Source organism: Blennius ocellaris (genome assembly GCF_963422515.1).
Source record: "Blennius ocellaris genome assembly, chromosome: 20".
NCBI lineage: Eukaryota > Metazoa > Chordata > Actinopteri > Blenniiformes > Blenniidae > Blennius > Blennius ocellaris.
Genome location: NC_137669.1, coordinates 21,670,650 through 21,684,040, shown reverse-complemented (window position 1 = coordinate 21,684,040; position 13,391 = coordinate 21,670,650). Strand labels below are relative to the sequence as shown.

General features: G+C 41.7%; 1 protein-coding gene across 1 annotated transcript in view; it reads left to right on the top strand.

Moving 5' to 3' along the window:
* angpt1 (angiopoietin 1) overlaps window positions 1-7,811 on the top strand; it is a 61,618-nt gene extending 53,807 nt beyond the window's left edge. Inside the window, exon 9 of the mRNA XM_080515524.1 lies at window positions 5,534-7,811. Within this exon, the coding sequence (XP_080371650.1) occupies window positions 5,534-5,697 (164 nt within the window). The 3' untranslated portion in view covers window positions 5,698-7,811. The remainder of the gene's footprint in view (window positions 1-5,533) is intronic.
* The last annotated feature ends 5,580 nt before the right edge of the window (window positions 7,812-13,391 follow it).

Here is a 13,391-nt window from a genome sequence, read left to right as displayed (position 1 = left end):
CCATAAACCAAAAAAGTTTCCCATCGGCACAACAAACAAGCAACGCCATGAAGACTTTTCAAACTGTAGTACGTATGCCGGTCCTATAGGGGGTGCTGTAGCACTGCCACGCCAAACATTGAGAAATCTAGCATCTGACATTATTCAAGCTAATGTTGTACTCCACTGTTGTTGTTGTTGCTGTTAAGTGGCGTTGAGAGGCGGGTCGATGACATCATCGTTTTCAGCGTCTTGTCCATCAAACATCAAATCTGTGTTTTCAAATTTCTCCATTAAAATATACGTTTTTTTTTTTATTTTTAATCGCTGTGGCACAGAGTGGGTATTATGAAAATATCTATTTTCTCCAAAAAATAATTAAAACAAACAGATTGGATCTTGTTTATACTGCTGAAAATGTTGTTTTATGCACATATGTGGAGTTGGAGGTGGAGGCTGGTATCAGAGTCTCTATTATGATGTCTGACAATAAAGTCCTTAATCAGACGTCTTGGCGATTCAGCTGAGGAATCGACACTCGGCTTGCCGGTAAAGGCAGCACCTCTACTGAAGTTCTTTGCAAAAACAACAGAACATTTTCAGACGTAGTAAATAACAGTCCACGTTAAGCAATAATCAGATAGTGTGAAAGTCCTCCGTTGTTTAGCCGTAACAATTAGGTCAACGTTTCATTAAAAAGCTCTGAGTCGCTCCATCCTGTCGGGGTGCTGGACGACGTCCTGGATAATCTGGGCGAAGACGACCGGCTGTAACATTCAGCGATAATTTACCGTGATTCATTCTTTAAAATGCCATTTAAGAGGACGTGCTGGGAAACACCAGTCTGCTTCTCCAATCACTCTCCTCTCTCCCGACGCGGGTTGTAGTGAATGTTCCTTCATCTGGTTTGAAGTATTTCCTCCACGATAGAGTCGTTAACTGAACCGGGAGTAATCCCGACACTATTAGATAAAACATTCTCCGGCTACTTGGAAATGAATCTGAACCCTGTCTCCGCTATCGGTGAGCTCCAAAAACCAAAACAGCAGATTTCACTGATTTAATTAGGGGGGGGGGGGGGGTTAGATTGGGTTACTTCTGTTGCTCCCTGAGGTAAAGTTGGATTTCAGTGAGTCACACAACAATCAGACACCATCAAACCGGAGTAAACGACGACGCTGGAGGCCGAGTGTTAAAAGCTCCACGGCTCTACACATCAGCCCGACAGCTGGACCCCCCCCCCCCCCCCCGGGTCTCGGTCCGGCCGACTGACCGCCTCCGATTCCAAAAAGCTCAGTTGCGTCGTCGGAGACTTCGCCTGAGCGAATGTGGTCGTCTGTCTGCACCTCTGAGGCGACGTTCTGCCGCTTGGAAACGTCATAAATAGAAAATAAATGTAAAAATCCCCGGGCGCAGCACCAAGTGTCAGAGAGATTTAGAAGGACTCTGCGTTCTCCTGCTGTGTGGGCGGAGCCTGGCCCTCGCCGCCGCCGCCGCCTCGTCCCGACCTGCTGCCAATCAGGCATCTTTAAATCCGCATTTCCCACATGGAAAGAACCTATATAAACATATATGTTTCAATATAGGTTTTTAATATATGTGACATATATAAAATTGGCCGTTTTCTTATATTATATGTACATAAATGCACATATATGCACACATATACGTGCATACAGGTACCTATATAGGTACATATATGCACGTATATATGTGTGCATATATGCACCTATATGTTCTTCTTGCATAATTGTTTTTTAGTTAGTTGTTAGTTATTGCCTTGATAATGTATGACAGTTGCCAAAGTGAGATATGGGCTATATATACATATATATGTGGAAATAAAGGACTACAGGAGACCTATATGGCCTGTATATTCACATATATGCACCTCAATTTTGCCTATATGTGGCATATATACGTATATATGTGCATATAAACTGCTTATAGGTTTCACATATGCGCATATATCCTCGTATAGGTTCTTTCCATGTGGGTTCAGATCAGCTTTACCCACTGAGGTCACTGCCAACGGAGCTGGTTAAGGCGAAGCTGGCATCTATGGCGGCTGATCAACACCCGGATTCAGCCTGATTGATGGCCCGCTGACCCGGCGCTCTACCGTGTAGCGTCTGATTTATTCCCCCCCCCCTCCCTGTTTTCTAAAAGCAGGGCCTACGTGGAATTATGTCAGAGTCTGGAATACACAAGGGGAAAGTACCGCCCGTGCTACTCTCACAAGGTTAACCTCGGCGTGGAGGAACACGAGCTCCGGACGAAAAGACGGCAGGAGGTCCGATTTTAATGGCAGCAACAAGTTTTAAAGTCCATGGCCTCAACTGGGAGTCAAATATGGGTTCATGAGATCCGTAAATCTTCGCATTGTTGTGTTACTGACACTGAAAACAGTGTCCGAACGTTCGGGAGGATTTGGACTGTAATTGTACTTCGAGTAAGAAATCACTACCCTCAAAATAAGCACGCTTCCCAATCGCTCTTGTTGTGATTGTGCCTTAACCTTGTTCCATTTTCACTTTAAATATGAACGTTACACATTAAGCATAAACATATGATCATGTTTTAGTAATATTAAAGGTTAAAAGTGTACATATAAAGGGACATTTCCTTTATCAGTGTAGATTGAGGCGGTTTGGGTCTGTCTTTAGCTTTTAAGCTGCTAAATGCTAAATTGCGCTAACATGCTACATGCAGTGGTAGTTTGGCAGGAAATGAGCAGTTGTTTTAAAGATCTTGCTGGAAACTCCCTCCTGTGGTGAGACTGAATCAGAAAGGGAAAGTTGACCCATAACTTCACCGTGAGCCCCCTCATAGAGTTACAGAAACACACTTTTCATAACTTGAGCAATTTAAGCTAAAACCTCACTTTGCATTAGATTCTTGAGGCCAACAGCGACTGACTAAGCGCACACAGTGTGTACGTGGTTGATCCGTGGCCGGCTGCTCCGCTTTGCCGCCGGTCAAATGTCTTCCTGTGAACCGTCGAGGTATTCAGGTCTGTCCGATCAGTGTGTGACTGACGCATGCCATGCCTAGCATAGCGTCCACGTCTGACCGCGGAGCGATGGACGCGCAGGAATGGCCACTGGGAATAAGCAGGACTGTCCACGTATGTGTTGGGGTTAAACTTCTACTTTATTGTGAAAAATCTCAGGAAGGGCTCCACGAAAAACTGCAGAAACACTGAAAACAATGTTGTTGGTGTTTGGTTGTTTATTTATTCATTTGGGTTTTTATTTATTGTTGTATTTATTTATTTGTGATTTTTTTTATTTTTCAGGGACCATCCACAAAAACATTCATCTAAAAAAAAAAAGATGCTTCTTGCTAGTTTTTGGTCATAGCTAGCTATTAGCAGGCACACAATATAATAATACCTATTGACAAATAAAACATGCCATAAAACTTTAGAACAATTAAACTGTAACACCTACTTTCATTAAAAAAAAAAAATCCTACAGATATTTACCTTATGGAAAACATTATACAGAAACTATATGTAGGAACACACAATAATACACATTATAAATATAACTTACAGTAAAATCAGTGACATTATTATCAACATCAACAACAACCATTAAAACTCAACTCGTAAAATTTCGAGTATATTGTTTTTAAATGAAGCCACATACATGCGCATAGACAACAACACACTATAAACATTAACAATAAGAGAACGCCGATGTTCTATTGGACAGACGAGTTGCATTGTTATTACAGCGACTGCCAAAATAAAAGCGCCAAGTCCCAGGAGAATCTGGACTCTGGAGGAAAACGTTCACTGCTTTAATCAGCATTCAAAGATGTTTGTAGCTAATAAAGTTTATTTGAAGTTCCTGGTCACTATTAGCAGAGCCGTTGAGGGCGAACGTGCAGTTTGTCACGCCGCGGGGGGAATAAAAGCGCCATGTGCCGTTTCTCCTCGCTGCACTCTGAGCTTTAAATAGAAAGGTTTGGCGACAGGTAGCGGCTCGCTGGAAGGGGGCGGAGCCTGAGGGAGTCTCAGCCCGTCGAAAGGACAGGAGTCACGGTGAAGGTGACTTTAACATGGCAAACGGGGAGAAAAAGGGACTTTTTCTGTTCCAAACATGTCGGATAAAACGTTTTGTTAAAAGCTCATTTTAATTTTCTGTAGAGAAAACAGAAAATTTGCGAATTTGAGGTCTGTTTACACGACGACGGCGCCCGGAGCCACCGAAAACACTCCGGAGGGGGAGTTTTTCGAAGAAAAAACTCAAAAAAACACTCTGACTCCATCTCCGTGGAAACAGGGGGGGAAAACATTTCTCAAGCAGCTCACGGCCTGGCAGGCGGCGTCACCACATCATTTTCAGGGTTTCTGTATTTTTAAGTGAAATTTTTTTCAAAACTGCCATTAAAATCTACTGAAATGTAAAAAAAAAAAAAAAAATGCTGAAATGATGCGTTTCCACTCGTTAAAGTGTCTCATAAGCATGAGAGGGGCTTATTTTTTTTTTTTTTTTCTATGTGGATTCAAACTATTAAATGATCTAATGATGAGGAAAGTAAAGAAGTATTCTACTCTACTGTAATATCTACAGTATATTTTGGACAATAGGGTCGATTATATTATTGTCGATCGGTGTTTTTCAACCACTGTGCCGCGGCACACTGGTGTTCCGCGAGATATAGTCAGGTCTGCCTTGGGAAATTATCCAATTACAATCATGTAATCATGCTCTGAGTCAAGTCTTTTCTTCCAGCTGATCACCAGAGGCTTTTATTTTGGCAATTAACACACGCAACCGGAACTTCATAACAGGATGAGACTCCACACAACACATTTCTCAGTCATGGTCGCTCACCAACATCCAACAAACCAAACTAGACAAAGTAATTAACTATCTGAACCGAGGAACAAAAACACAACACAAGCACAAATCAACACACACAACAACCCCGACAATAACCCTCCATAACCTCCGGCAACACATAACCTGAACTCCCATCATGCCCTGCAGCGACCAACTCCCTGATCGCTACAATACTCTTCACCACTAGAGGGCAGCACAGAACTTTGCCGGTGAAATGTAAAGTGACAGACGTCAGTGTGGTTCATCTCCACCTCCTGCTACCATCTTGTATCAAAGTACTGTGTCAGTGACAGTGATGGAGAAGTTTTTGAAAAGGAAGAATGTGAACCAGGATCTCAGCTCTTCATCCATCAGGTCCAGGTTTCACACTGACGGAGTCACTATTAAAAAAAGGACTTTTTTTTCTGGATTTATTTGATTCCTGTTGATAAAACTTTGATGAGAATGACTTTGATGTCTTTGATGACAATGACTTTGATGTCTTTGATGAGAAAGACTTTATATTGTTAATAGAGGCTACAGAGTTTCACATTTTAACATTTCCGGGTGGTGGTGGTGGTGTGCCTCCAGATTTTTCCAAAGAAAAAAGTGTTCCTTGGCTCAAAAAAGGTTGAAAAACACTGTTTTAGCTAACACTGATCCTGATTCTCCCTGAAGACAACTTCATGAACATTTCATGATCTCGGCTCTCCTTCCAGGTTGGTGGTTCGACGCCTGTGGCCCGTCCAACCTCAACGGCATGTACTTCACGCACGGCCAGCACATCGGGAAGCTGAACGGCATCAAGTGGCACTACTTCAAGGGCCCCAGCTACTCCCTGCGAGCCACCGCCATGATGATCCGGCCCCTGGACTTCTCCTAGTCGCCGCCACGCCACGCATCGGGGGGGGACGCTTCTTTTCCTCATCCTCTCGTCTCGTCTCGTCTCGTCTTCCACCGGGGGTCACTAGGGGGGCGAGCAGCGAATCGACGGACGCCACTCGACGTAGATTCACAAGCCCGACCCTTTTTTTTCCTTCCCCACGGCCGCGGACACGCCGGAGCACAATCCGAGGGCGCCTTGTTTGAGTCCTTTGCCCCTTGTTGGAGAAATTAAAGGAAGATTTGAACTTGGTTTTTAATGGAAAGCAGCTTTGACTGAAACTCACCAGACAGGAGGACAAATCTGAGACATGGCTTCTTTTTTTTTTTTATTTCTTTAATTAACAAGAACACATAAACATTGTGATTGTGTTATATATTGTGTTTTAGTATATTTTTGTTTGCGTTATCCTACATGTACACAATAGCCAAAGTGAGAATGAAATGTCTTTTGTACTATAAACCGTGGACTGAACTTCTGCCTGGATTATACACTTATACACGGGGTGGGATTTATTTTGTAGTTTGACGCTTCCGACCAACTCCCCCCCCCCAAAAAAAAACACTCCATGATGGCGGCACTTGAGTCAAATAAAATTTTAAAGGCATTTAGTAAAACGCCCCACTGGAAGATTTTGCTCGTCGTCACAGAAATTAATCAAATTCTCATGCGGGGGCTGAATTTACACAACGCTTCCAGTCGAAATGCATCGTTTTCCCATCGTTTCAGGAAAGTTTCACATTTAGGCAAAAGTGGTTAAAAAAAATTTTTTTTAAATATAATTCTCATGTTGGCCACTAGTGGGCGCTGTCGTTTGTTTTCAATAACGAAACGACACGAAGGTGCAGCAGAAAACAACACGCTATAAACAATTGTTATTATGGTGACTGTCAAAATAAAAGTCCCAGGAGAATAAGGACCGGTCGTGTCTACTGAGCATGTGCAGAACGACTATTCACTATGGCCGTGGTGCGCAGTGGCACTTTTTTTTTTAGTTTTTTGTTGAAAAGTTGCATTTCCCTAACCCCGTAACGTTTCTTAACGCCGTTACACTTGTTTTTGCTAATCGATTTTCTGGCTATACAGCGTGAGGCGTTTCACAGAAATGAACAGTTCTTCCTCTTTTTTATCGTATTTCCCACCCCGATCATGAGTCCGTTTGGAAACGCGCCGCGCCGGGCGACAGTTTTACGAAGGTCACCGGCAGCGATTTGGCTGGCACCCTCCGTCACACTCGCCCTTTTGACACGCCGAATTATTTTTAGACTTCATCATGGGAGGTTATTACTGGATTAGATGCTGGAGAGCGTTTTGCCTTCGAGAGCTGGCCGAGGAACAAGCGGAGGCTGCCAGCACACACACACACACACACACACACACACACACACACACGCACACACACGGTGAGCAGTGTATACCATCATGTAAATGCTTATATTAAGCTTTTGTCTCGCCTTCAGTTTCACCCCATCCGAACTTTCTTTCTTTCTTTCCTTTCCTTTCCTTCTTCCTCCTGATCATTCGGGAAACTTTTTTTTTTTTTTTTTTTCTCTCGGCGTTCTCTTCACACACACATCAGTGTGACAGTGGCGGAGCTCAGCCCAGTTTCTGTTTCTCATCAATGCAGCTGCACGGCGGGGGAGAAGAAAGGAGCCTGGATGGGCCGCGAAGCGTGAAATGAACGATTCCTCAAGTGAAGACGCATTTCATAACTCACAACACTGTGCAGCTTCTTTTTTTTTCTTTCTTTTTCCTAAAAGGTACAACTTGGGAGAAGACGGCGAGTATCTGGAACGTGTAAAACGACAGCTGACATGTTTATTAGCACGCTTTCGTTGTATAATTGAATGTGTATGAGGAAAACCGTCCTTTTTTTTTTTCTTTTTGTTTGTTTTTGGGGTTTTTTTTCCCTCCGCCACGTTTAGAAGTCGAGCACGAAACCTAGAAGTTGAAATAATTAACCCTGGAAAAAATGTGCCTTTGATAACTCTCTGCTTTTTACCTCATCCATTTGTAGATTTGCAGATTTATTTAAACCTCTTTTTGTAAAACATGTGGTAAATGTGGTGTCGCCAGATTGAATAAAGACGCATGTGATGCACTAATGTTTTCAATCCGAGTTCAATCTGGAGTTTCTTTTCCAAGCCGACGGGAAACATAAGGGTCACGGGACAAATCCGGCCCGCGGGACGAAAAGTTTTTGGTTTTTTTAACTAATTTCGGAGAAATCGGTGAAACTGGCCTCAAAGCCACGATGTCAGGTTGCAGAAACACCCAGGATTCAACAGCTGGAGGAGAATTTTAGACGTTTCACTGTGTTTTCCAGCAGAAAGTTTCATTAAAATGGGTTTTAGGTTGAGATTACGGTTGATTTTGCTTGGATTTGTGAGAATATAAACACTGTCGTCATGTATAATCTGCACCACAACAAAGAAAAACTTTAACATTTAACAGTTATGATCCCGTTTAAACCCAATCATTAAACTCATTTAGTCCTCACCTAGTTGGTTAATCATATTCTTTACTGTAAGCGACCTGTTTTTTTTAATTTTTGTTTATTTTTTAAATAGTTCCAACCAGTCTGTTCCAGAAGCTACCACAGTGTGGCAGTAGTGAGCCGCCGTTGCTATTTTGTTGTTTTTCTTTTTCTTCATGAAAATATGTTCTTAATAACCTACTGGGTGAAGAAAAGTTAAATAAAAAATGTTTGTTGTTTTTTATTAATTTATCAATTTCTGAACTTAAATGGAACAACAGGAATAACAAATAAAAAAAATTTTAAAAACATATTGATCGAATAATAGTAAAAAATAATCGACAGATTAATCACTTAGCAGATTAATCCTTAGTTTCAGCCCCGGGTGATTTTATTCTGTAGATGAAAGTCAAACTCTGGCCTTTGTTCACGTCTCAAACAGCTGATAGCATCTCCAGGAATGAAACGGCGTGACGCGCGTCACGCGAAGTAAAAACTCCCCGGGATGAACAGACGCGCTTGTGTTTGAGCCCGGATGGTGCCGCGAAGTTCTCCTCGCCTGGCGGCCATGACAGATCGCCCGCCGTGCGAGGAGGCGCCGCCGTCAGGACCCGCGGCGTCGCCTCCTTGTTGACATTCCCGCGGCGAAACCGGAGGTTGAAACAAAAGCGAGCGGCCGGCGGGCGTCCTTCAGCGCCCGCACCGACCCCGACGCCCCCGACCGGAATGTGTCGGGGCGAGCTGGCAAGCTGTGAAGTGGATGGAGGAACACACACACACACACACACACACACACACACACACACACACACACGTCCTCACATCCACGGCCAGGTCGCTCGGCCTGAACCGGATCACTTCCTGTCCGCCGAGGGAGACGGACGCTTCTGGAACTGAACCAGATCAGATAGGACAGAACACAGAACCTCAGAACCCCCCCATCACCCCCCCCCCCCCCCCCCCCCCCCCCCCCCCTCTACAGACCACCTGCTGACACGGACAGGAACAAAATGGCTCAAAGACACAGGAAATAAATACGAGGGGGAAAAAAACCGCACAACATCGGCCTTTGTTAGACCGTTTTTCAGATTAAATGATAAAGAATGTTTTGGAATTCTACTTATTCTTTTAAATTGTTTTATTCTTATTTGTAGTTTTTTAATGTGTTTGTAGTTTTTAGTCTGTTTCTATTTTTATTTTATGGTTTTATACTTATTTAGTGTTGGACTGTTTAGTTTTGTTTTTATGTGCAGCACTTTGGAAACGCTTTGTTGTTAAAATGTGCGATACAAATAAAGTGGATTGGATTGGAATTGGTCAGAAGAAAGTGGTTATGAAACCGTCGCGGTCTGTTTTCGATTAAGAAAAGTTTCACGTCTAATTGGGCAAAGTTTGGAAAAACGGTTCCCCGTTTCCATGGAAACAGCAGAAAATGAAGTAGTTTTCATGTCAGGCCACTAGGGGGCAGTGACGGGTTTTTTTTTTTTATTAAACAATGCGAGCTGTGAACAACACGCTAAAAAAACCATCAACGATTATCTTGAGGCTCCAATCCGGCCAAACTACCGAGCAAATCGTAAACGTAGATTTGATTTTTCGTTTTTTTTTTAATATCCGAGCTGTGATATCAGTGAAACGCGAGCGACGTCGTTACTATCAAACTATCTGACGTCAGGGAGAGTTTATAAAATCACCCATAATACAAGGTTTTTTCACTGTATTTCACCAAAAGGTTTACTTTAAATTGACTTTATGTTGAGATCGTAGTTATTTTTTGCAGTGATTGTTTGGCTTCCTGCAAAATCATAAACATTTTCACCCGATATAGTCGATAGACACTTTAAGGTTTAAATTTAAAGGTTATTATGGCAATATTTGACAATAAGTCTGCATATTGTCCTTGAAGTGACGCATGTTTGAAGTTAAAGCAGGAAGTAGGTAAATGTTCATATTATTTACATTAGCATTGATTAACAAATAGAGGAAATACGTTAAAATGGGGGGGGGGGAAGATCTTAAGACGTTAACTTTGGCTGACGATTGTTTAATGAATGAAGACCCACACGTCCGTCTCCTTCGTCCCCCAGTGACGCTTCCGGAAGCTTCTGCGTCGTTTTGGCCGTTTCCACTGCTAACGGGTAAAAAAAAAACAAAAAAAAGTTCCTCTTTGAACTTTCAGCTCAAAACTATCAGGAGGTGTAATATTCTGCATGTTTGACCTCGGCGTGACTCGGCTCCGCTGGAGGAGTGTTTTCTCTCCGTCTCGTCGGAAATAAATCATCTTCTTATTTGGAAATGACTGAATTCTGACCCGTCTTCCACTAAATCCCCCCTCTTTGGAGAAATAAGAAATCAATCAGGGACAAATGATCCTGTCCATTTTAGGAATAACTCGAGAGCCGGCTTTGAAATAAAGGCGGGTTGTTAACGTCCTGGCTTCCACTCGCTCCGTCCAAACATTCTTCTCGAGGTCACCGACTCACAAAAAGCCGAACAACGTCTGGTCTGAGTGCGATTTCTCATTTATTAAGTGTGCCTGCCTCTGTATTAAATACAACTTTTCAGGGTCTGAACACTAAGTGTATAGGATTCTATTGTAACCGCCCAGAAGAAATAGAAAAAGATGGATTTTTTTTTTTAACATACTGGAAAAGTTATCAAACTTCTGGCACACGCGTGAGACCAGGTGTAAAAAATGAGAAAAATGAAAATCAAGCTTCGAAATCGGAAGACGCACAAAAGTCTCACGTGTACCGGAAGTCGACTATTTTGAAAAATATGGAGGATTTTGGTCCGAATATCCTCATTTTTCTCAAGTAAACTCATCCTGGGGGGTTAAATTCCAAATTACCTCAGTTGAATGTAGCTCGTTGATAGAAAAGGGATTGGTGGGCAAATTTTTTAAATCGTCCACAAATTGACATTTTACCGTAAAACAGGAAGTGCAGTGTAAATGGCCCGGACAAGCGCCACTCATAACTTTATTCATGATTGATTATTCGGACCGATTCAACACTGGCTTGCAACTTTAATTATTAAAAAAAATGTATTCCACCAGATTTGGGGGATTTTTAACAGAAATATCTCCAATTTGCAGAATAACTGAGTTTATTCCAAGCTGAATTTATCACATGCATGCATTTTTATTGGAAATGATGAAGACTTCTGTTCAATTTGCTTTTGGAATTTGCTCTAAACGATTGCACTTGACGTGTTCAGCTGCAGCTTGGCCCTCCCCCCAAAAAATCAGCGATGTAAATTTCGCCGCCCTCGCCGTCATGGGAAGACGCCGTCCTAAATGGAGTTCGCAGCAGGTTTGGAGTGAATTTAATGTCCGACCTTGAACGTGTTTAACGACCCACACCGACTTCTGAAGGCATCATGAGCTGAGAAACGTGTTAAAACCAGCGGCGTGGAAACGATTTGGCCGCTCCGCTCGCCCCCGCGCTCATTTCAAGCAAATATTCCACCTAAATGAGACGATATTAAATGTATTTTGGACACTTTCTCGTCTGCAGCAGGTTATCTGATCCCTCCTTTCTCAACGTGAACATTTGAAGTCAGCGTGACTTTTGCTGGCTCGTTGCGCTCATCAAATTAACACACACACACACACACACACACACATACAAAAGATTATTTTACCAGCAATTATGAAGCGCTCTGGCTCGCAACGGCGCTGCTTTTGAGTGGAAACTCCTGCGCTTTAGGCAAACAAACGGAGCTGGATGTTTGGAGGTCGACACTCCCTGAGAAAGAGTCTGATGTGATTGATGGTCTGCGAGAGCGAGGCCGACAGGAAGTGTACACTCCGGGCGTGAAGCGAAATAGAGCCGCAGAGAAGCAACCATTCACACCCGTAACAATAGATCCATCACTCCAAATGTCATTTTGGACATTTTGGACTCTTTTGGTGCAAAATTTTTACATGAAAATATTGATTTTTTTTTTTTTAAATGATATTACAACATGTTCATATTTTTGCAGTTCCTTTGTGGGTTAACTTCCACTAAACAGCATTTTAACCCTTTAAATGTGAGTTTGATGATGTGATGCTGAAATTCTGTTGTGTTTTTAACACAAACGGTAAATAATGTCTTTTTTGTGATTCAAAAAAACGATGGTTATTTCTCATTATGCAGATGATGCAGTTTAATCTTTGAGCTGAATGAAAGGAGCAAAGCGTAAATAATGTCTAAATTCATTTAGTCTACTTTTTTTTTAAAGTTTTGGAACAGATCCTTTTGAAAATAATAATAATAATAACAACAACAATGATAAGAGTAAGAATATTATAAGAATATATTATTTAAATGTCATCAAATTATCACTGCATGTCTGATAAAAAGCTTTCACATTTTAATCTTCCCATTACTTGGTAAGCGTGGACTGGAAATAAAATGTAGATTTTCATAAATTTTGTACTTGCCATTCAGGCCACGTTTACACAAATCTGGGTTTTTAAAAAAACGGACATTTCCCCCTTTTTTTTTAAATGACAAGAATTAGTTATGACTCTCGTGAAAGTTGCTTTAATTTTACTGGCATACAATCAATTATATGTTTGTTTTGTTTTTTTAAATAGTCATTTGTAATATTGTTCTTTAAGCTGCTTCATGTTTTTCAGATAAATACATTGATGAGTTGCACTAACTGGTGAAAGCAAAGAGGGAAAACACTGTGAGAAGTTATTTAATTCTAATATTCATCACAACAATAGTAACTCAAATAATTAGACCAATAAATTGTGAAGTCACACACTGTAAACTGAGTAAAGGAATCTTATTTTTGAGACTTTTTGGCTTCGATAACTTCGATGTGTTGCGTAAAACGGTGTAAAAGAGCTATTTTTTGAGTGAATGTGTGCGCTGACACAAGTAATGAAGTGTGAGAGCGGACCGGCGCTGTCCGCCAACAGAAACATGCTTTTATGAGACGCTCTGCTAACGAGAGCATTCACAACACCGACGGGCCATATGTTTGAATAACACTGAAATATTCACAGGAACTTTGAAAATCTCCTCTAATCTGTGGTTTTAAAACCACGGCATGAACGGAAAGTCGAAATCTTTGCACATAAACATAATATCTGGCTTGTTTGCACATCATAATTAGAAAAATAAAAAAATGTCTCTTAAGCTACATTAACAAACATGAGCGGTGATTTTTAAGATGAGGAGCTTTCCAACTGAAGATCTTTCATAAAACACATTATTTA